Source organism: Hipposideros armiger, unplaced genomic scaffold, assembly GCF_001890085.2.
Source record: "Hipposideros armiger isolate ML-2016 unplaced genomic scaffold, ASM189008v1 scaffold_18, whole genome shotgun sequence".
NCBI classification, from domain to species: domain Eukaryota; kingdom Metazoa; phylum Chordata; class Mammalia; order Chiroptera; family Hipposideridae; genus Hipposideros; species Hipposideros armiger.
In genome coordinates, this window is record NW_017731368.1 from 123553 (window position 1) to 147857 (window position 24305).

The following is a 24305-nucleotide window of genomic DNA, read 5'->3' on the forward strand; positions in this document are numbered from 1 at the left end:
TTCACAGTAATTCTGGGTGGTACAACACAGGGGAAGGCAAAAGATACCCGTGTAAGTGGCATAAATACCATGGCATCAAAAAAGTTGGAAAAATGAGGACAAAAAAGATTGTCCTTAGAGCCAAATTAGCCTATGAAAGGCTGTGTCCTTCAGAAATGGGGCTGGCCGGTCAGGGAAGTGAGGAAGAAGAAAAGCCAAAGGGGCAAACTATGCGAGTGCCATTCTAACTCTTGCCTCCGCTCCTCATCTGTCAGGTGGACTTGGAGTATCTGGTTCTCCTGTGGGGCTGGGTATGTGAAGCAAAATGCACTACACGTTCAAATCACTGTCCATTCTCACCAAGCAACCTCCCGAGACTGATTCATAGAGAGAGAAAGTGTGATGCCCAGACCAGCACAAGTGAGTCTCTGCTTTTCCTGGCAGCTATGTCCAATTTTTTAAGCGAAAATTAGGTTGTCTGGTTTCCTTTATCAGTCTCTGGGCCTTGTGTTGCATAGGTCACTGTTTCAGGGGCCAGGCAACTCTGCAGTAGTGATGAGACTGAGTATCTGAACTGCGAAGTTGAGGCCCAGACCTGACCATGTTGAATTCTTCCAATTTGAACTTGTAGCGATGTTCCTGGTAGGTTGGTCAGTTGGTCTTTTTGGGTGACACTCCTCAGTCCTTTTTCTATTGGAAACATCTGAACCTTGTGCTAACTCACTCTAATAAATTGCTTCTATTGTTTAAAAATATGTGATAGGAAAGCTGAAAAATCGGGAAGGATGAGACTTACCAAAGACTGAAACACCAACAGGCCGTATTTCTCTGTATTGTCATCCAAAATCACAAAGAGTGTATCTAAGATGTCCTGCAGGAACTGTAACAGCATAAAAACCAGAGGGCTCAGGTCTCAGGGCCTGCACACATGGACAAATTCCACACACCAAAGAATTCATCTCCCAAAACATAATGTCAAAGATCTAAAACCTCAAACCACCAAGTAACAATAGTCTAGTACCCACCTCCACCTAGCTAAGGGGTAAGTGGATGGACTTGGGGTGTGTGGTTACAGCCCAAAGGGCCACAGGGAGGCTCTTCCTGTTGGGTAAACTCCAAGGAAAGAGCAATTTCCTAAAAAACCTAGGCCATCCATAAAAGATAGCAATTTTGAAATCAAGACAATCTAAGTGATTCTGACACCAAATTCACTTTGAGAAAAAGAGCTCACTTTCATGGGACCCCAGAGTTTAGTAGTTCCTTGCTCTCTACTGTGGTCTAACTCTACAGAGGACATTTGAATGAGGATGTGGCAGGCTAGGCTTTACCTACAGTACTATTTTTTTAGTTTAGAAATTAGTGTCCCAAGAGAAGGGAGAAGTTCGTTTTTTAGAGCATGTGACTTTTTCTTTCTAAGATGCAAAAACCAAGGAAAAAAAAATAAATACTTATGGATGCTGGTAGTCTTTAAAAATCATATCTAACATTCTGTTGGTCAAAATGCAATTTAATGATACAATGTTTACAATTTAATTCAAAACAATATAAGGTGGGAGGCATGGATGGGATGTTGGTGGGTAGGATTGGCCATTGGTTGATGATTATTGGTGTTGGGTGATGGGTATACGTAGGATTCTTTATATTATTCTGTCTACTTTTGTGTATGTTTGAAATATTCCAATAAAATGTAAAAGTATATTTTAAAATGCTAGCATATTCTCTTCACATTCTTTTCTGGCTGGCTTGAGACAAATTATTGGTGCTAAAACCAGATCTACTGGTTTTAGAATGTTCTCTTGTGAGGAATACAATTCAGCCTTAAAAAGATCATAAGAATTTTTTAATGCCTTGTCTGTTTACTGGCAGGAACTTTTAATACGTTCAGGAGGAAAAAAATGCCGAGTATGAATTTATCTTGTTTCAAAAGCTATTATTATTAGCTTGTTTGTTAAGAGATATTTTTAAAATGTATGATATTCTGATCTAATTGATTTAAATCAAATTCCTAAAAATACCAGACTTCCTAAAAGTACGCAGAGGTACACAGACTTTAAAACTGCTCCTTATTTGGAGACTCCCATTGTGTGTTACTGAGTCAGTGGAGCTGTAAAAAGGAAGAATAGACAGTGCATCTGCTAATTGATTTGATACTTGCAAAGACAGAGCTCACTGATGGATGAGCAGCCTTCTTAAGATTTAGTCTCTCTCCCAGGAAAGGGACAGAGACCTAAAGGAATACAGGCAGCACAATGCACTGGGCTTGTTGCTAAGAGGATGCTGTACCACTACGTTTTGATTGTCATTTTGCTTTCTAGGAAGACAAACAAGTCAGAAAATAAGGTTTATATATAGTTTCTAAAAGGTAATAAACCTGATGTGGTAACTACTTTTACAAAAGAAGCTAACGGAAAAAAAAAAAAAAAAAGAAAACAGACTTTATTCCTGCTCATCTAATTATATATTTCGAGAAATGGTCTTCGAAGCTTACTAGCAGAAATCAAGGGGAAGTAAGTCCTTCTGGCTAGATTCTAGCTCAGGCATCATAAATGAACTGCGTGAAGCCATACCTTAACAATTTCCTCCCCGCTGACATGCCGCAGCCGCCCTAGGATGTCCATGATCCTGTCTGGAAAGGCCTTCCACTTCAGCAGAGCAAGGAGGTCCACTAGAAAGCAAGCCCAAAAGACAGTGAACCCTTTGCCTGTCCTTTAGAAATTTCCCAGCCATGGACAGGTGGGATCTAGAGAAACAAAAATAGCTATGAGCCTTACAACAGCCTCTTTAGTGCTGAGGTCAAGGCCAAAGACACATCTGTAAATTCAGGATGTGCACTCTGGAGCTGCTAAACCATGGGAAACCTCACAGGCTGCTATCGCCAAGTGATTCCTTCAACTTCGAATGAAAAGAATCCCCTCCCTGTGGCATGACAGTAATGTCTCCATTAACATACGTGTACATCGGCAACATGGAAGCAGCAGCTGAGGCCAGGGAGGGCACCAACCTACAGGCACCTACCGTTCTGGGTGAGTTTGGTGGAGGAGAGCTGTGTGGAGATGAAGAATGACTCTTTGGTGCTGCGCTGGAAGATGAGGCTGGAGGGGATGTTGGGGCAGCCATTGTAGTCCTCTTTGCAGCAGGGCAGGCCCAGGTACAGAGCGTGGTTGTTAAACGTGCTATTCTCATCGCACTGCAGGCAAAAGTACAGAACACAGATTGTTTCCTGAACTGTGCCATGTCTAAAAATCAGGTCCCTGGGCATTTCTACTTGATGTCTGTTCTCTGTCCAGAGATCCCCCAGAACAGCTGGCATGTCTTTTAAAGAAAATATGGCAGGGCATGGGGCCTGCACCTGGTGTGCAGGCAACCTTGGGTGGCAGCTATGGTGTGACAGCTTGACATAACCATGATCTCAAATAGCAGGTCTCCAAATATACCAGCCGAGGCCACACGGGCACCCAGGGTTAGTAATAGATTCCCATTCCTGGTGGAGCGGGAGTTGGGGAAACAAAAGGCCTGCTGGCATTATTCCCGGGAGGAAGCCGGCTGTATTTAGAAGACGAAGCCTACTGTCACCGCCAGCACACCGCTCTGGATCCTCTGGCCACCCAGGGCAAACCACCTAACTGGGAACCACAAGTAAGTGGCCTCTGGTGGTGAGGAAAGTGAGACACAGCCAGCCCCCATACCTTGTACACGTAGAGCTCGTGGATATCGTCTGACAGAGTGGTGCCATCGTCCCGCATCAGAGGTGAGAAGGCAAAGCCAAAGAGTTTCTTTTCTCCTTTGTCCTTTGCTGCAATGAGAGCCAAGTGTTAGTTGCTTTTGCCCCCCACTTTGCTTTTTAAATTTGGAAATTCCCTTTGTGCTTCTCACCTATGCTCTTTACTTCTTTGTCCCTTACTTTCATTAATTAGGTAGCAACCTGACTGCAGGAACGATGAGAAATGTATTGGACTGTTTCCACTTATGTTCCAAGGTACACAGGCTGCTTAGATCCAAACAGAAACTAAAGTGCTGGTCTTGCTAAGCCCGGGGCTCTCTAAGAAACAGTTTAACATGTATGAAGGAAACACCCAAACAGGAACAACAGTGGGAATTAGCCAGTGTCCAGGTCAGACACTAGGGAGAATCAATACCACGGTTTTAAATCACTGTCCAAAGAACAGCCTCTGGTGACAGCCCACCTCTGCGTAGCCATTTCTGTACAACTCATTTTCTTGCCCCAATAATAAGAAGCCTCTCAATCCTGTTCCAGAGAGGAAAGAGTTATATTCATATCCTCAAAGGAGTGTGGTGAGAAGTTTCACTCACTGGAACAATGTCTGAACTCGAAGCGCAGGTGGGAACCTCGGAACCGGTCAATGGGGATGGGCAGTTTGATAATCTCCCCCCAGCGAGGACTATTGCTGTGGTAGAGGACGAAGGAGTGGTAGGAACTCCTGTTTGGCTCTCCTGAGCCCAAGCTGATGCAATCCTGGGAGAGAAGAGAAAATGAAGTGTCATTTTCCTGGGAGGAGCCCTGGATTTCTCTGTCACTAGGACCCTTCCCTTTCTCCTTTGTGCAGCTCTCACTTTCCCACCGGGCCCAATCTATAAGATGAGAAAATTCATTTGGCTTAAATTCAATACTTTTGGAAAAAACAGTGGAGATGGTATAGGATAGGCAGTCAGGGTGCCCTTTGTTTTCTGTGGGGCAGAGGTAACCACACATGCTGCTCAGTAAACCGGAGGGCAGCTGAGTGGTGCATCTGACTCGCTACGGCATGCCCCTCCTCCTCACTCGGAAAGCAAACAGTGAACTGCACGGGAGAAGTCCGCTTGTACATGCACTGTCAGGTCAGAAAAACAATGGTAAGGTGGAGAGAGCTTGTCTGCTAATCTGCCTTAGCCCAGTGTTGCTCTGGCATTTTAGGTTGCCCTCAGCTGATTGTCCTTGGCTATAAACAAGGTAGACTGCATCTAATGTGACCACAGTTCCTAAATACTGGCAAGAAGATGCAGTGCCCGGGCCCCTTCCCTGGGGGACAGGAAGTTGCGGGCCATCCACTCAGGAGCGGCTCTGTCTGCACAGGCCTGGTGTGAACACCTGACGGCTCTGCTGACCTCGGCATGACTTCCATGCAAACAATGGCCATGTCCTTGAGGTGGGTTTTTACAACGAAAAATCACTGTTTCTACCACCATCAACATTCTCCTCTATTTCTCTCTGGCTTTAGGAGGTGATTTTGATTAATTTTACCTTTTTCTTCTGTAAAATGTGGATGCTCATTCCTGTTCTGCCTACCTCTTGAGGCTGTTGTCGACATACACAAGCGAGGTCTATAAAAGACTGATTGGCCTTCTACCAAATGCTATGCAAATGATGCGTTGTGATTTGCCAGGGACTTACCGTGACATGAGTGAGGGGAAACATGACATACTGACACCAGAAAAACAGCTCCAGGTCCTCACTTTCAATGAGGAGTAACAGAGGGTCCTTGTAGTACACTAGCTGGAAGGAATCTTTTAGGGTTGGGCCTGCTGTTGTTACATAACTTGGTACCTGAAAGTGAGTACCTAAGTCCCACTGTTGCCCAAAGAGCAAATATAACTTCCTGTATCAGCTCAAGGAATAAAAAGAGTGGGACCTAATACCAGTTACCAAAAGTAGGCAGCTCAGTGCGATGCAGAATGGCAGAACTAGAGGGAATAGGTCTAAATTGGAGCAGGAAGGACTCAGGTCAGACAGTAGGCAGAATTTCTAAAAAGGCTACGTGACACTGGAAGTCATTATCAAAGCATGCATAGGGTTTCCTCGCAGAAAGGAAAAGGCAGAGAAGAATGCATACTGGGTGATTTGAATTCAGTCCTGCCTGGGAGGGTGGCTCTCTGGACAAAGTCCACAGAAGTACTAGGATTGTTACAGGATTCGCTTCCATTCCAAAGTGACTGGCAAGCCTTACCTTCAGGATTTCTCCATCTGCATAAAGCACATACATGGTCACTTCAATATTCTTTTGTACACTCTTTCCCCCTCTCTCAAAATCCCCCTTCTCCAGGGTTAGGTACAGGTCATTGCGGATATCACCTGTGGGGAAAGAAATGCCATGTCTTCATGACCGCAGAAGTCATACTGTCCCATCTACATGGAGGACCAGGCTAGCAATTGGATCCTCCAGGGTTCAGGTAGGTGCTCAGGGCATTCCAAGCTTGGTTAATAACGATGGCTGTCCTACCAGTATCAGTGGAGTGGTACTCAGGTTGTTCAGTCATGTGCGTTTTAAGTCTGAGTTCTGAAGGTGTTTTACTATAGCTCATCCAGGATGGGACGAGGTGGTGCAGGGGAGCTTCTCTCAGATTGCAGGAGACTGCTCAGGCGAGTAGCTGCTAACTACGCTTCCCACAGAAGAAATATTTTGGAATCAAAAGGAGTAACACTTATGTTAATCAAGTGTCCGTCTTAACTATTAATCCCTTTTCCTTTCCCTCAAAAAAAAAAAAGTCGTTTCTCTTTTCTTTTATAGGTTTTCTTTTTGCAACCCTCAGCCCTTCCCAGTCTGACTAGAGGACACACTATTTCTTCCTTCCGGAGGCCCAGCTCCAAATCCCCTGCTGGAGCGCTAGGCAGAGGTCACTGAACTACCTGTCAGTTTTAATTCTCTTTGTTGCAAGCACTCTGGGAACAGGTGACTCTCCAGAAGCACAAGTGCTAACACACTGGGGTGACAAACTGCTGTGCTCTTGTTGTTTCCCAGTGCTCTGACTCCAGCCCACTTTGCCCGTATCCGCTGCTCGAGACAGGCTGGAGCAGCTCAGACTGCAAGTCTGAAATGACCCAAGTCATGTCTGCCGGGGGGATGGGATGGCCTGTTCGTGTATGAGCTTATTTAGTCTGCTCTAAGCATCTAAATCTGTAACTGATGAGTTTTATTCACACATTCTAAAATAGGGCTTTTGACTTTCAAAAAAAACCAAAAAACAACATAGTAAAGACTGTGGGGAAGAAATGTTCCAAGGGAGAAAATGGCAGAGGCAGAACAGGTAGGGCCGAAGGGAAGCTGTATTAGCGGCCTGGAGAAATCAACTGAGGGTTAGGGAAACAAGTAACTTGCAAAGTGAGCTGATTCAGCAGCCATTTCTGCTTCATTTCTTAGAAAACCTGGCACATCTAAATATACTCAGTACTTGTATTCACAATGACATGAACCGGTTTGGTTTCTGGTTAGCAAGGAAGCTTCTGGTTTGGTCAGAGATGTGATGACAGCCTCTTTTCTGCGCTGACTACCTAATTGTAGAAGTGTCTGAGGGTCTCTTACGCAGGACACAGCGATCGATAGGTCAAGATAGGCATGTATCTTGGGTGTTCGGTGTCTTCATGACCACACCTTCTATTCTTCAGGTTGTCTTCCTATCCCAGGAGTGCAATCATAGTTATCTGGTCACATAATAAAATTCTCAAAATATTTTGGCTCAAGTGGGGAAAAGCAACCTCTGAGAAGCAATTCTTTATTCTCTGACAGCTGGGAGAACACTCCCTAATGTGTGAAAACCATCTTGTTCCCCAAATAGTCCTGAGGCTACCATGAAGGGAGGAGGAAAATGTGTTCCGAAAATCACACAGACGCAGCTGAGGGTGTCCATTCTTGCAGCCACACATTTTCATCACAGACTTTCCTCTGGGGCTGAGCAGAACCTCTACTTTGAACTCTGAGGAGCCTGGAACTTTAATCTGCCTCTTTGGACATCCCGGCGTGGGCCCTCCTAGCATAGCATTAATAGCACTCAGGTGCACAGGTGGGGTGACGAAGGCAAGCAGAAGGAGAAAGGAAACTCAAATTCATCAGTTTGCTCCTGTCAGGACAGAAGCTGAATAAAATCAGTCCTAAAAGTAAAATTCAAAATTACCATGGGTTATTGCTATTAAAATGGGATAAATCAGAGTTGGTTACATCTTGAATTTTTAACAATTGGAACAGAAACGTCTTCTGATAAAAGCCTTTTAGTTATACATTAACTTTTCTATGGAATTTAAATAATTATTCAATTTCTAGGCTGATTTGGCATAAAGTGAATACTCTACAGAATTTTAATGTCTAATCTAAAGAATAGGTGCTTTGTTTAAAGATTACCTGGGTTTAAATCAGCACTTTCTGGACGTTATTCTCAAGGTAATCCACTTTTAAAAGCAGGTTTTGGCTATCAGCAATAGTATTCTAGCTTGTACATTTTTAATTTCTGTGGCTCTATACACAGGTTAACCATGTTACAATAAACATGTCCTTCAGATGAAACATTTCAAGCTTTTCTGAGAACTGAGTTAGATATTCCTATAGGTTTTTCTTTTAAAATTTCTATTTAAATAGAATGCCCTTGGTGATCATCCAGCTAAGAAAATTTATCAATACAAGTAGCTGTGCCTCTGAGTTACAGGCTGAAGCAGCCTGATTTCAGATCTTTGGTTGCTCTTTATTTGGAGAACACACCTGCCTAGACCAGGAATGTTCTCAGTCAGAATAGGTATTAGGCTGCATTATGGGTTACAATTTTGCAAATTACGGTCTCAATTTCGAGAACGGCACTTTGTGATGGTTAATGTTGCTGGGGCCTTTTTGTCAAAAGAAGGGGGCTCATTCAAATTAAGCTCTCCACTAATTCTCCTGGCACTAGGAGGAAACCTAAGCAGCAGCAAATGTGAAAAGCTCCAGGGATCTGATGAGCCAGGGCTGCCTTACAGGTAGCCTCCCAGGCTTCCCCGCTCTTCAGCGGTCCCTCGTGCATGTTCCATGTTCACAAAGCCCCAGTGGACTCATGCCTTTGGGTTAAGGCACTGTCTCCAGGAATCTCCTGTAAACTTCAGCACCAATTGCTGGGAGATATTTCCCGGAGAGGGATGGGGACAGGCACATTACAATGATGGGAAAGGAGAAGGCCTGAGCAGTGGTTTTGAGGCTAGTTTGCAGCCCACTGCCTGGGTGGCTGTGTTCGCATCACCTAAGGAGCTTCCACCCCGTGAGATTCCAGTGGAACTTGGGTAAATAGGTGTAAAAAACCACCAGGTGATTAACCCTCTCTTGGGTTTAACACTAGGGGACCAGAACATGGGGGTCTGCTGGGAAGATGCTGATGAAATTTGGCTGGGGGTGGGGGGCTGGGCAGCATGGAGGCACACGGGGAGGGGTAAGGGAGTGAAGCAATTCTGTGGAGAGTGGGAATAGGCATTGTTGAGGGCAGTCCTGCCTCCCTTGTTAGGTGTCTTCTGCTGCCTACGGTTGGCGGAACGTCTACCAACATCAGCAATGCCTTACATTTCTGAGTGCTTAGTGCTCAGATGACATGGAACAGAGTTTCTTGAATGGAAAGATGAATGAATGAGGTTGTTCTTATAAGAGGGCCTCAGAATAAACAGTCTTTGTCCCTTTCACAGTTTCATACAGTAGCCAATGCCAGCTGTTGGTATATATAGCTGCATGTCAGGGAACTAGAGACTTAAGAGTAGGCAGAGGTTGGCACATTTTTTCTGTAAGGGACCAGATAGTAAATATTTTAGGCTTTGTGGGTCCCACAGGTCTCTGTCACATACATGTTCTTTGTTTCCAAAACCTTTAAAGAAAAAAAAAATATATATATAAACATTCTTAGCTGGTAGGTAGTACAAAAACAGGCTGTGGCCCGTGGGCTATATAGTGTGATATCTGGCTTGGAGTGTTCATGTGTCAAAAACAGCTTCACTACACCACAACCACACAATTAAAAAACAAAACAAAACAAAAAACTCCAGCATCTATACAAAAACTCTAAGTCTACACAAACAGCTGCTGGGAAGAGGCAAGATAATGAACTGAAGGCCAACTTATCATACCAGGGATTGGCCTGAAACATGCTGGGTCCTCATGGAGTGAGAGGTCTTATAAGCAAACAGTGCTTTTCAGCTCCTAGAAATCTTGGGGGGCTGAGGAACACTTTGACGGAGCTGCTTCTGACAGTGACAGAGGACTGATGCCTCAGCAGCCAGGCCTGAGCCTCTGAAGCCCTCCAGCCTAGTAAGGCTGTGGAGAAACAGCTCACACACACCTGTAGCCTCTCTGAGAACAGTCTCTGCAGGGGATGCAGAACTTCTGAGGTGCAGCTCAGGCACCAGAGCATCTGTTGGTAACACTCTCTTGCCAGACACCCCAGCCTTACTTGGAGATTTGGAGCCACATGGCCCCAGCCTACGCAGAATTCCATTCCAGGGGAAATGGCCCAGGACAGCACACAGGTGTGGCCACTCAGTCGTGTCTGGATTCTTTATTATATTCACATTCCTTCTGTGTCAATTACTCACACCACAGAGTAGGAGGCTTTGGGTTCAAGGTTAACCGTATTTAACGCTATATTACTTACACCTTGTCTACTTCTGGATGGGATTAGGAGGGGCTTCTGTGAATAGTATTTCTTTCCCTTAAGACCATGTAAAACCAGGACTTTCTCCCAGTAGACACAGCAGCCTGCTGGGGATGGCACCAATTCTTTCTCTCAGCAGAAAAGGATGAAGTCTCCTGACAGCATTCATGAAGATGGAGAAATGTTAACCGTTTAACTAGGACAGCTTCAGGTATATAACCAATACTTTATTTTGTAGTTCTGATTTTGAGGACAAGACAAAAAATTTAAAAGCACGATGACTCTTGGGAGGACTTCTCTAGAATATCCAGGAAAGATGGCTTCTTTACTTTTCTAACCATGTCTTCAGTGTCACAGGTCTACTGGTTTCTATCATTGCAAAGTCAGTGATGTTCTCTAACAGGATGATAGGAAGGGGCACAGTCACCTCACATATGGTTATTCTTTTCCTGGGCCAAGGATGTGATCTTTCAACATGTTGTGGGACCAGATGTGATCACTCCAAAAGCATCCCTGAGAGATGCTGCCAGAGCCTTATTGGAACTCAGACTGACCACAGTCCTATGAATGTACTTGTGGTAAATACTTGCATCACTCCCCCAGAGGAGAGCTTTCTTTCAAAAGTCATGTCTCTGTGTGTTTGCCCTTTGTATCAGATGTGTCCAGCCAAGCTGAAAAGAGAAGTTCTCTGCCTTTCTGATCCTTTGTAGCTTGGGCTAAGCCTACTCATTTTCTTTTCAATGACAGTAACTGATCTGTCTCATAAAAATCTCTTGTTGTAGCTATACACCTAGGGCTTGTTAAGGTATTTAAAACACTTCAACATGTCCTTAGCCTCCTCAGATCTTAATGAACAGCCAAAGTCTTCTAGGCTGAGACGGTAGCTTCTCTTATGTCTTGTCAGTCACCCCAAAAGGTGAAGCTGATGAAGGATTAATAATGTACATGACATCCCACCCCAGTATTGCAACATTCCATGAAACAAATGAAGATGGAAACAAAGCAGGCAAAAAGCAGACGGGGCACACAAAAGCAGGAACTTACACCCAAATATCTTCATCTCTGCACCAGAAAGAAAGGGGCGAGAATGAGGGCACAGCACAGAGAGAAACAAGAACAATTAAGACAAACAGGAAAAGAGAGTAAAACATCACTTGCAGGTTGGTGATGAAGCATGCACTTCTTACCAGGTGTCAAAGCAAAGGACAAAGTGTATTTCTGAGCACAAGGGCAAGAATGGGAGGGTCCCCTAGAGGGATACCATGCCTGCATCGCTGCTTTCTAATGGGCAAGTTCAGGGCAACCCAGAGAGGAGCAGTATTTGTGCCAGGTCTGACTCAGGGAGGGCAAAGCATCCCTGAAGCAGAGTACCCTCTAGGACAGCAGTTCTCAACCTGTGGGTCGCGACCCCTTTGGGGGTTGAATGACCCTTTCACAGGGGTCGCCTAAGATAATCGGAAAACAAAAAGATATTTACATTACGATTCATAACAATAGCAAAATTACAGTTATAGAGTAGCAACGAAAATAATTTTATGGTTGGGGGTCACCACAACATGAGGAACTGTATTAAGGGGTCGCGGCATTAGGAAGGCTGCTCTAGGACATGGTTCTCAAAGGGAGTCTGAAACCAGCAACATCACCATCACTGGAGAGCTCGTGAGAAATGCAAATTGCTGTGTCCCACCCCAATCCTACTGTATCAGAAACTCTTGGGTGGGCCCAGCAGCCTGTTTTCCCAGGCCTTGTAGGTGATTTTGATATGCACTAAAGTTAGAGAACCATGCTTTAGGAAAAACTTAGTCATCAGCTATAACATACTACATCAAAGGACAGATTTCTTCTGGTAAGACTGAAAACCACTTAACTAATATGAAACTTGGCTCATATCACCCACAGCAAATGATAACCTTAAAAATTCAAGGCTGAGAAAGTAAGTTAAAATGTAATTCCCACCGAGCCATGACAGAGCTGTATTGCTCCTGACTCTAAGGGAATAGACTTTCCAGGAAAGCTAAGAATGAGACAGAGCTGTGGCAGGTGGCGACACATCCCTACTCAGACATGGTCTGGAGAAGGCAGAGCCTTTTCTTGAGCAAAAGGGCTTAAATCGTCCCTTTTGGCTTACTGTTTTTGGGCTGACCTTTTTGGGCTAAAACCTTTCTTTAAGGTTTTAATTTGGACTAATTCTGATAAGCGAGTCACTGGGAACAAAGTTAGCTTCAGCTTGTTCACCTGGAACACCAGGCCTGCTCCTGTCTTTCCTGCCTATCTTCTAGAAAAAAACCTAGGAAAGGAGTAAACATTTGCGACAGCTATTAGCTTTGGTACTAAACTAAAATGAGTTTGGAAGGAAGAAGTACCCACAGAAATGTGACAAACAACAAAAGGCTATAAGTGCCCAGTTTCAAAATTAGGCTTAAGTTCCCATATCTATTTATTCTAGAATCTAGTAGTCAGGGCCTCAGCTATGGCACAGAGTAGGATATCTCCTGCTTACAGCAGTCACGTGGTGTGTATGTACATACCCGTGGGAAGCAACAGGAAACCATCGGAAAGAGCTTTTTCAAAATGGTATGTTGGCTACTGGTGTGACGGGAGCCTGTCTGAACTCTGTAACTGCAGTTACAGTCAGAGCTGTAAGTTCTGTCGATACCCAAGGACCTACCTGGGCCATCCTGACAAAAAAGACCCTCCCAGTGAGTGTCTGGTACCTTCTGCCAAATGCTGGGTAGTTTTAAAATGAGGATCACAGTTTATGACTAATTCTAATTTTTACATTTACTCCAATTTCTCAGACTTAAGTGTTGCAATGCTCACAGTTATTGACGTAATTTATTTCCTCATTCATTTCCCATATGTCCATGGGTCAATAAGAAGCTGCAACTTGTAACTTGGTCACGCCAACACTGGGAGGGTTGAGGGGCTACTGCAGCCCATGGATAATATTCCCACAGGTGAAAAGTAGACCCGCTGCAGATGGCCAGGTGGCCAGGGCTTGGAAGTCTCACCAAAAGACTTCTTGCCACAGTCATGGTTTCTCAAGACAGGCTGACTGCAGTGTAAAACACTCCTGCACACTTTTCCTGCTGCCCCAGGAGACCTGCAGGCTAGCTGTCTCCCCTTGCCCAAGGATGGCAAACCCACTCTGATGATATCTCTGGATGCATAAAAGGGGCTGTCAGTTGTTAGTTCACAACTCTGGGAGTGGCCATCTGTGCAAACAGTTCTTTCCTCGGAAAAGGAAGGGTAGAAGAGGAGACAGATTATGCACAGAGGACTGCTTCCTGCCTGTGAACCAATCCCCACTTGCAGCTTCAGCACCTGGTACTCAAAGGCACACAACTCCTAAAGCAGCATCCTCACCGCCACAGCCTGGACCTCACAGGATGGCCAGTGTCTTGGCCCGTGGGGCAAATAATCTGATAATCCCTTAGCTGCCCAGGGGAGGGTAAGTCCCCTTAGCCTCAGTGTGTCTCACCAATGCCTGACACAGTTGGTTTCCATGGTGATGTCTAGCATACCCAGAAGTCCTTTATAAATGTGTGTGCCAATGATAGAGAGATGCAGAGTGCTCCACAAAAAGATCTCTTTCCACAGAAGAGGATGGGACAGTAACTCCTGAAATCAAAGTCTGCTTAAAAACATTTTTGACTGAAGCTTGTTCCTTTCTAGTCTTGCTCACTTGGTTTTAATTCTATGACTGTGTGAAGGCTAATAGGAAGGAAATGTCCAAATCTTAAAACAAACAAGTTCTTAAAAGAAAGGAAGGACTCTAAATACATCTCTTAGAATATATTGACTCCATCTCGTGAGCCTGGATATCTAATTTAAAAAGATCACCAGATAAATTTGTGTAGCTACCTACTTTTTCTTACATGACACATTATCAAGAAACCACGGACTATGCCTGGGCTCTTCTTTTCCTGATAACTAAGGCCATAGCGGGCTGAGGAATGGTGTCAGGACATTATGGGAGAAATGTCCTGTGGAGGACATCACATTTACAGCAGCCAGGCGGGGGCCTTTCATAAGCAAGAAGTCTCCTTAGCATTCAAAGATAAACATGAAATTGACTGAGTAGCCTGGGTTTCCTACACGAGACCTCCAGTGCGCATGAGCAGGAGGTGAAGGCCATTCACAGCAGCTGGCTCTGCATCACAGTGTCTAAGGGCAGGTACCGAAGGCAACAGAAACAATTCTGGGCGCAGTGTGTGAAGCTGGAGGCAACTGGAGACCGTCACACGGCCTCCTCTATGCTCAGGCCACCCTCCCCTTTTGGTATGTGCTGGCAAATATTTCCAACAAGGGGACTTAGAGCACCACGAAGAACTCCAAATAGGTGCTAGTTAGTCCACCTGGCCTGGCCCTTCTAAACAAAAAGTGATTTTAGCAGATCACTAAGACTCAATGGAAAGCATGGGTTCACTCCTGTCGTCCATCCAGATAACCAGCTTTGTCTGTTCTGATTTCCCTCTCCTTGTTCACATCTTCTCTGGTTATCAGACCACCTGCCATCGATCTGAGCCAGCCCTCTACCCTTCCCTCGCTCCCTAAAGCCCCCTCGGCTCTGATGGCCTGTTTGGACCTGCTTCTCCAGCTTTGCCTGCCATCTGCCTGACTAGGAAACATGAACCTGGGATTGACGTGCTGGAACCACACACTGGAGAATCAGTGCCCTCCCACTTTCTGCCCTGGCCCTCCATCAGGCATTAGCCGAGGGGAATGAAACAATCCCTGAGAAACTGGCCAGGCCATACTCCACAGTGCCCAATTTATACCATTTTCCTGATCCATTTTTCTAATATACTAAAATGTATCTGCCATTCCGAATGAATTGGGATCCATCAATACTACAGGCACATTTTTGGTATATTCTTCCCCTTAGGAAGTTCTGTGAGCCAATTCTCTTCTAAGGAATGTAACGGAAGACAAAAGTATAAAAAGGCATGAAGTTCCACGCTGGTGGCTACCATCCACAGAGACAATAACGCCTGGATTGTCATGCTGCATGGGTGAATGGAATGTGGGAGCTTCCGGCAAGGAACAAACACCACCAAGAGCCAAAGGAGCTGCTGGGTGCAAACTGCAGCCTGCAACCTGAGCTGAGCTGCAGAGGCTTTTAATGGCCGCAGGGCTCCTCCACTGCGTAGTTTTACCAGCTGCTCCTGAGATGAGCTCAGAACTCCATCCTTCGAACCCTTCTCCCAGCCCCAAGAAGTTCTGCTTACCTGGCATGATGACATCAGGAAATCCCAATTTTCTTGTAATCGCCAATCCCCTATTAAATATCATAGGGTTTTCTCTCCTAATCTGTTCCATGTCTCCACGAAGAAGCTGCAGAGAAATGATAAGACCTGCAAAAACAAAAAAGCATTTTCTTCCTCAGAACCACACCCCGCGCTGTACTATACAACTAAAAAAGACAGAGTCACACTGTTTCAGAGGAAAATGTGCAAAGCTCAGCATTTTTGAGAAAAACATTAGTGCAGAAAACATATGTTATTCTGAAGAAACATTTTAGAAAGCTAAAGGAATTTAAGTCAAGATGACCTCAATAGCCCAGAGAGCTCGTCTATCAGACACAGGCTGTGGTCTGGGAAACGGAGCCCCCCAGCATCCAGCCCAGGGCCTGGCTGGGCTCTAGTGAATAGTGAAGGGGAGGATTCCTAAACTGTACATTCAGGGACTCAGAGAAGTCTACCGACACAACAGCAGAGTAGAAACAAGTGTGTCCAAAGACCTTGTGTCAGGGTGTCCCGCCATCTGGAAACGAATGAGCTAAGAGGTGCTGTGTTTTATGCTAGAGTATATACCATAATGTGGAAGCAGTGTGCTGGTTCAACCTGGCAATGGCTTGTAAAGAGAGCAGCAGAGTAGATATCATGTTCTTCCTGCACTGAACCACTGCACTGTAAGGACAAGAAGGAGTGCTTTGTGGGGCTGACTGAGCCTTGTCTCAGACTCTGAATTTCAGACCCTCCAGATGATCCCAGGGGCTTTGTTCAGAACTTGGAAGAATCTGTAATGTCCCCTCAGGTGATCTGGCTTCTGACTCATTACTTGTACCCTAGGAGCTTCACACAAAGTAAGGATCTCCTGGAAACCACCCCCTTTCCTGACCCCAAGGGTCCCTACTGTAGTCAGTGGCTGACTGTGAGGTCAAGCCTAGGAAGTACCTCAAAGACCCTGTGAATGAGATTAGCTGTTAACAGGATGATGAATCCAGGTGCTGATCTATGGGTCAGCAGGGAGCAACCTCAGGGATCTAGAAACTTGTGAGTTGAGCAGAAAATGAACATCCGGCATTTAGGGGAGATGTTGCTAATTAGGACAACCAGAAGAGTAATGGCTAGAAGGAGACAGTAACAAGCAGAGCTGTAGAATAAGAATGCGGAGAGGGGAGGGGGTGGAAAAGTGGAGAAGGAGAGAAGGCGGATAGAAAGGTCACAGACACTAGGAATATGTACTATCACAGCTGGGTCGGGAGAAAATACGGTTCTACTGTAGCCCAGATAGAACCTCAAGATGATATTGCTTCAGCCAAGCTCATGCTTCCCAAGAAACCCTGGAACTACATATATGATGTCCCAGTGTCAGTAATACCAGGATCACTGTGCCCTGAAAAGCAGACATGGTGTTCCAGTTGGCATCCGGTTAGATAATCAGTATTTGAGACTGTGAGCACCCTAAAGTATTTTTACAGCCTAATCACCTGGTGGACTCACCTACACTACAATTAGTTAATGAACCTGAAAGGCTGGGGGCCAGAACCCAGACCACGATGACCTTGATAGAGAGTGGCCTGGAAAGTACTCGACCCTCCCTCACAACCCCAGCTTGTTTATGGGTGGTATCTTTACACAGCTGCCAAATCTGATTGTCTGGGTGAACAGGGAGGCACAGACTTAGAGACAGCCTTGCTTGAGCAGAGAGCTGAGGATGGGACAGTTTCCAGAACTTGAGATGGTAGTGGGAGGGCAAAGGAAAAAGAGTCAGTGGGTACACTCTTACCATTCTGCATTGGCAAGGATTTATTCAAGTACTCACTGACTTCCTTTCATCTCCTCATTTTCTGAGCAATCAAATTGGCCTAGAGATGCAAAGTGCAACTTGTGAGGTGCTGAGAGAGTCACATCTAGCTTTAGAGCTACCCAATCGGGTCCTGAACAGCTGTTCTCTACCTCTAAACATGACAAATAAGAGGAAGAGGACTTCAGTTTCTGCAAGAGAACAAGTGAAAAGCACACAAAGGATGAAAGAAGCCACCAGTGGAAGCTATAAAAACTCCACCCCCTCTTGGAGGGGGTTGGGATCCAGGAACTTCTGGATCTCCTTTCTGGTTTTGAAACCCTGGGTGATTGAGGCACATGCCAAATAATGCTAAGGCCTGGTCTTCAGGATGAAAGCGCCTCTGTGAATCACTCGCCTATCCGGTATACAGCCAGTCCCCGGGCAACACTTGGCGTTCTACCTTCCAACCATCCAGCTCTCAAGCCAAAGGACTTGAAAGGAACTAAGTCTATACAATGTCTCTGTTAATGTGATCTCTGACACAAGAAAAACGGTTTTCTTACTGAATTTCATCTCAAGTTAAAGACTGCCCCATAAAAATGTAACTGGACAAACTGACACCTGTGTGGAATACTGGAGAGTCAGCAACCCGGTGCTGTTCCTCCCCACCCCCATCCCTCATGGAAGATCTAGGTAGGGATTAGTCTTAGCCCAAGATATGTACATAAGGCTATAGTTAGTTGCCATTTAAAAGTACAAAGAAAAACAATGTGTCAACTGCTTTATTTGTCTTCATTTGTTCTTAATGACCTTGGTGCTATTGGAATTGTTAAAAGTTAAGTCTGTGGCTACATATCTAAGAGGCCAACAATGAAACTATGGAAATAAGGAGCTACAAATATTAAGAGCCGCACCTTAAGGGAGTTACTGCTGAATAATACGCTCACTCTTGGCACTCAAACCAAAGCAGCAATTCCTCCTGCATATTTTATATGATTTGACTTGAAGGGAAAGCACTAATGACCTCTGACACAGAATTGCCAAGACAATGAACTGTCCAGGATGTCTAACAAAGATGGGAGACAGTTTATAGCAAAGTAAATTAATTTTTTATAAAGATGTACCCGTGCTCAGAAGCTTGGTAAGAGTGGAAAGGCCAGAGGCCTGGAGTCTGGAAATCTGGGCTCCCTGGTTCAGCCACTAAGTAATTTCACTGAGCATTGGTTTTCTCATTAATTTCATGAGAGAGTGGAAACAGGTAACTTCCAAGATCTCAACTAGCTTCCAAGTCAAGCCTTGCCAAGAAGCAGTCCCACACTTCAAAAGGCAGCAGCTTACTTTTCCTTCTGGCTTTTCCACAGGTGCACAGAGGCCTCCTCCCACAAAGGCCCTCCTAACCGAGGCACCCTGAAGCCTGGGATGCCCCAGCACAGAGGTACGGGCGCTTTTCTAACACTATTTAAATGGCCAGTGTCTGTGAGTTCTGGACAAAAACCATAGACACTAAAGATGGAGGGCATGGTCCTTGCTCACTGTGGGAAGTAAGACAAAATTCAACATCTTAACCTGGTGAGGTGATGGTAGAAACCGCTTTTCAGTTGCTTCTTTTAATGTATTATCATCGTCTCACTTTTAAACTCTTCTCCATGTTTTAATCATATCATGTCCCAAGACTGTAGCGAAGGGCATCTCTTTATAAATCAAATCAGTAAATAAAGCAAAGAACACTATACATATTGATGTGAACGGCAGTTTTCCAAATTGTTAGTAACTTTTCTATACTTTAAAAACAAGATTTTATTTGCCTCTTGCTTTAGCCTAGTTTTAGGTGAGGAATATGGACTCTCCTCCCCCTTTAAGCACACTGCATGGAGTTTCCTGGTACCCAGGCACACCCATATGGGAAAGTCACTTAAAAATAGAGAGGCCCTGAGGCCCCCATGCTACAGGGCTTTAGAGGGTCAAGTACTCCCAGCTGAGGGTCTCACACTTTGCAGCCTCTGGTGTGCAACTGCTCTGAGGATCCTCCTAGTTGAATATCTGCTAGATAGAGAAAAAACTGTTTTTAACAACTTGGGAAATTGCCATGCCTTGCAGTGGCTTTCCACTGTCATTTAAGGTCAAATTTTTTATTTACAAGTCTATGAAAGTTAAAACAAAGAAGGTTATGTAAAAGAGATTATGAAATGATTTAGAGGTAAAAACTGTCAGGAGAAACATGGTTCTATGTAAATCTGAGAGCTACCTTCAAGGGTATATTAAAGTTCAGAGGCTTTTAAATAGTGTTTCCAATTTAATCAAGCAATTAATGATCAATTTAAAAAACATAAGTCTTTCTAATGTGTAGAACTGAACCAAGATTCATACAGAAATTATTTAAACAGCTTTAAAAGGAGGAAACAGAAAAAGTTGAGCTAAGATGAAAGCTACTTTGAAATAAAGATTTCCCATTCTAGATCCAGAATGACTGGTATTGGCAGACTAATCGTTGATTCTCATTAGTGTCAGGCTTTCTTGGTGATGCTAACATGAAACAGGAATAGAAAAAGTGTTATATTTGTCTCTTTGGTGGGGGCTGGGTGTGTAATCTTTGTTCAGGAAAACACAGACTTCATAACATGTCAGACCTTGTAACACTTCTGTTCACTCTGGATTTAAATTGGAACTCAAGTTACCTATCAAAGCACATGGAATCCATCATAGAAAGAACAGAAAATGTATTCTGGTTGGAAGTAATTAGGGAAGGTCTCAAATTATCACAAAAAGAAATAGTAGAGAGTGCCTGGCAGAAGAAATCTCTGCAGGGGTTTGAACTTTACACGTGGCAACTGATCAGCACAAATCGAATGAGGTGTGTGATCAGCAACTGCAAATGCAACAAAGTCACATAGCCAGAGAAGTACGTCACCATGGCTGGCGCTGGGGGCAGAGTACTTGGCGCTGGACTTGCGGATGATGTTCTCATGGATCTGGGACCACTCACTCTCGTTGTTGCACCTGCAACAGAAAGACAGGCGTTACAACTCTTGAAGGTCTGAAGCATCTGGTCTGACATTCCAACGGGAAACATGAAGTTTGAAGGGGAACTTCTGACTTTCCAGAAGAAATGAATGTATGTTCTACTAAATTAGAGAAGGCTTGTTTTCTGTTAAGGCACACAGAAGATTCACACTTTGGAAAGAACAGAAACTCTAAAATGAATCTCTAAAAATACTTTTTAAGAGGCAAAATATCCTCTTCCCTGAGGTAGCACTCTCTGGCCTGACAAGTTTTTTCTTCTCTAGTTCACACACACACACACACACACACACACACACACAGCAGCAGCAGCAGCAACAACAAATCAAACTAGGCTACAGAGGAAAGTTCCTGATAAACAGTTCCTCTCAAGCACTACTGTTTAGAAGCTGCCATGCCTTGCACTGGCTTTACCCTGTCATTTAGCTGACATCACATTGGCCACAAAGGAAAACCCTGCTAAGCTCAGGGCAATGTGGATATTTGCTTGTGGGTGTATTTCAGCCAGACCAAAATAAGAAGTGTAGGAGAGTAGTGGGTTTGGTTCACTGTGAAATTCTATGTAGTCAAGGGAAGGAGGGCTTAGCAGAGAAGGCTGGATGCCTAAATAGCTAAGTCAAGTTCTTTCCTGAGGACTCTTGAGATTGGGACAAAAGGGAGAATGAAGGAACAACACTGCACTTCTGTTCATTTATGACACTTTATAGAGTCTTCCCCTTGGAAGGGCAATTCCAAGGCCTCTGCCACACAACCACTTGGTGCAGCTTAGGAACAGACTAAGAATTCCTCACCCTAATGGAGACACTTCAATGAAACAACTGGAATGAGACTGGGGTCATGTCTTGAAAATCCCATGGGACACAGGCAGTCCCCATAGCCTGGCACCGTCCTTCCCCTGTTGGACAGGGAGGTATGGACCCATGCTCCAAGGAGATCCCACAGGATCTTCCCATGGTTACTCAGAAGTGTGCAGTCCAGTAAAACCACTTCCAAGAGGAAACCTCACTAAGAGTTCCATCATGTGCCACCTAACAGTGTGAAGGACAACAGGCTTCTAAGTAAAAGGTTTGTTCAGAGGCCATTCAGAGATCAAGGATGTTGGCCACTCGCTTATTTTTGTAACTCAGTGGCTCTTCAGACTCCTCGGTCAGTATAAATGAGCCTCGCTTACTCAGAGATGTAAAGAACTGTCAAATATGAGGTCCTCACAGTCCAGAGCTGTGTGGATAACCTTCCGCTTGCAGAATTCCTTCCAAACAAAGGAAGGGGGACAGTGTTCTTCCAAATGATCACTTGTGATTTAGCAACTCAGTTGGAAATGAAAAGTGAGAGGAGCTGGCAGCAGTATTCCAGCCTTTCCAGTCTGACATGCACTGTCTCATCTCTTCAGTACATTAGAGAAGTACCCAGCTGGTGAGGATGCAAAGACTTGTCTTTCTGTCAGCTTTTTGTCACTTTCTAGGTTTACAAGTCAGTAGTTACTTTCTTTAACAGAATTCTGCCTACACTTTGTCATGAATAACATACTCCCCCCTCTCGTTTCAAAAGAAGTCTTGAAAATTAACACCCTCCCTCCAAAAGATGGTGTTAATTTTAGTATTTCTCCCAAAACAAAACAACCAACCTCTCCCTGGCTCCCTGGCGGTGTAGGAGAGCTGGTGCTTTGCTGACCACACCAATAGTAACAATGTGTATTATTTCACGCACATGTAACCTTCCACCCAACACACACAATTCAGATGCCACACAACAGATGGCTTGTCACTGCCACTGCTCTCCCTTTGCACACCTCTTAACTATTACTGGTGGCCTTTACAGCTCTGCCTTCAGCCCATTTCTTTCTTATCCTACAAGCTTTCCTGGGCAATCCCACCTACTCCCATAGTTTCAACCACTGCCAGAAGCTGCCAAGCTGCAAAGCAATGTCTCCAGCCCAATCTCATCCCTAAGCTGCTGACCTACATGGCTACACGAGAGCTTTTATCATGTCTCCCCGACCTGTCTGCTCCGAAAGACTCCCACTCAGAATGGAACCCACTAGTTCACTAAACCAGAACCCTTCCAGCTGTCACCATCACTATGTCCTGTAGATATAGCTATCTTAAAATCTGGCCCACCTGGCCTCTCCTCTTCATGGCCTTGGGTAAGCCATTATCATCTCCCTTTCAGACCAGTGTAATCGCCTCCTAACTGGCCATTCAAACATCTTCCTTTCCAGAATGCCAAGAGGAGCTACTCAAATCATCTGAAACTAAGTGGATGTGGTATCATCAGCATATTTTAACCAATCACTAAGGTATTTTATAAGGAAAAATTATAAATCTAAGCATTTATTAAATAGTCAAATGAGTGGTGATTATAATGAGGCATGCTTTTTATGTCCTATCCAATCAAATTAATACTTAGAGCTTAATTACCAATGTCAACAGTTTATCCTCAGTCATAAGACCCATCAGGGACTATGATCTAAAAAACTCTGTGTGCCTCTGTGGCAGCCCACCTGCCCCACAGACGAGAGATAATAACACAGGCAATGGGGCAACACTCCAGCACTGCAGGTCCAGGGATTTTACTCCAGGAATAGAACAGAGGGTGAGAGGGTTTGCATTTCCTACATGTGCTCTCCAAGCAGCCGGAAGCACCAGAGCAGGTGTGCAGGTTCTGCTCACCTGAGACAGTCCCCAACACTCTCCTAGTTGATTCAGGTACTGGAGCACACTTTACCACGTATGCTCTTCCCTACTATCTCCTTTTCTTCTTCTTTTATTTTTATTTTTTAAAATTGTTTTTTGTTTTTCAATTACAGTTGACATTCAATATTATTACATATTAGTTTCAGGTGTATAGCATAGTGGTTAGACATTTATATAAATTTTGAAGTGAACCCCCCAATAAGTCTGGTACCCACCTGACACCATACATAGTTATTACACATCATTGACTATCTTTCCTAAGCTTTACTTTACATCCTCGTGACTATTTTGTAACTGCCAATTTGTACTTCTTAATCCCTCATCATCTTCTTGATTTCTGTATTTCTGATAGGTATTCACCCACTTTCTTCTCATCTTTACCCAAGGCAGTCAATCCTAAAAAAGTATTCAAGAAATTTTAAAGGGTTAATTGTAACATTTATGTTTGCATTTTTAGAAGGGTGGTAGGTAATGATTGGGGTATTTTCCGACATTTTATTTCACTTAATTCTCATACTTCTATAAGATAGGTATTATCATGTTCATTTTACAGATCAGGAGAGTGAGGTGGAAGTGGAGACTGAACATAGGTCTGCCCGGTCCCAATAACAGGGAGGGGGAGAAGAGTGGGAGAGGCTGCAGAGTCCAACAACCCTAAAAATCTTGCTCCTGCAACCAGGCTTCAGGGTGCCCATCTCCCTGACATTAATTAACATGCTAATTTTGTCTACCTTCACCTAACTGCAATTGTTTAGTCTTGACTACGGTTTAAAAATTAATTTAGTGTAAATACACCATATTAAAATTCTTTCTGTTTGGGTTTGACCTGCTTTATTTTGGCTTTTATTTGGTTGAAAGTTCTAATAAGCTAGAAAATAAGCAACAACCTACAAATTTAGGAACATAACTGATGCTGACCACTGGTTTATGCAGTCCTTACTTGTAGCACAAAAGCAGAGAGAAGTACCAAGAAGCATGATGAAAAACAGCACACATTTCTATAAAAATGGCCCAACAGAACAGTCTTTAAGGCCAAGCTACACAAATCATCAATCTCATTCATTTTGATGCGCTCTCATGGGCCATGAGAAAACGTCTTTTATTTATGAAAAAATGAAACCATGACTCATATGTTTAATACAAATTAAAAAGAAAGACAAATTATCTGTATCTATATAAATAAAACAGTGCTTTAGCAGGAATACTTATTTTTACTCCTTCTCTTTCCAGGTGGCAAAA

At 44.2% G+C, this 24305-nt stretch overlaps 1 protein-coding gene across 7 annotated transcripts in view; it reads right to left on the reverse strand.

The window, feature by feature from the left end:
* Positions 1–24305, reverse strand: part of DOCK3 (dedicator of cytokinesis 3) — a 313071-nt gene that overhangs the window by 81395 nt on the left and 207371 nt on the right. For all 7 annotated transcript variants that reach the window (XM_019631262.1, XM_019631254.1, XM_019631269.1 and 4 more), the window contains 8 exons: positions 20264–20352; positions 15573–15698; positions 5922–6046; positions 4291–4453; positions 3666–3772; positions 2995–3166; positions 2547–2644; positions 776–859 (listed from right to left, as the gene is read on the reverse strand). In XM_019631262.1, the coding sequence (XP_019486807.1) occupies positions 776–859; positions 2547–2644; positions 2995–3166; positions 3666–3772; positions 4291–4453; positions 5922–6046; positions 15573–15698; positions 20264–20352 (964 nt within the window). The remainder of the gene's footprint in view (positions 1–775; positions 860–2546; positions 2645–2994; positions 3167–3665; positions 3773–4290; positions 4454–5921; positions 6047–15572; positions 15699–20263; positions 20353–24305) is intronic.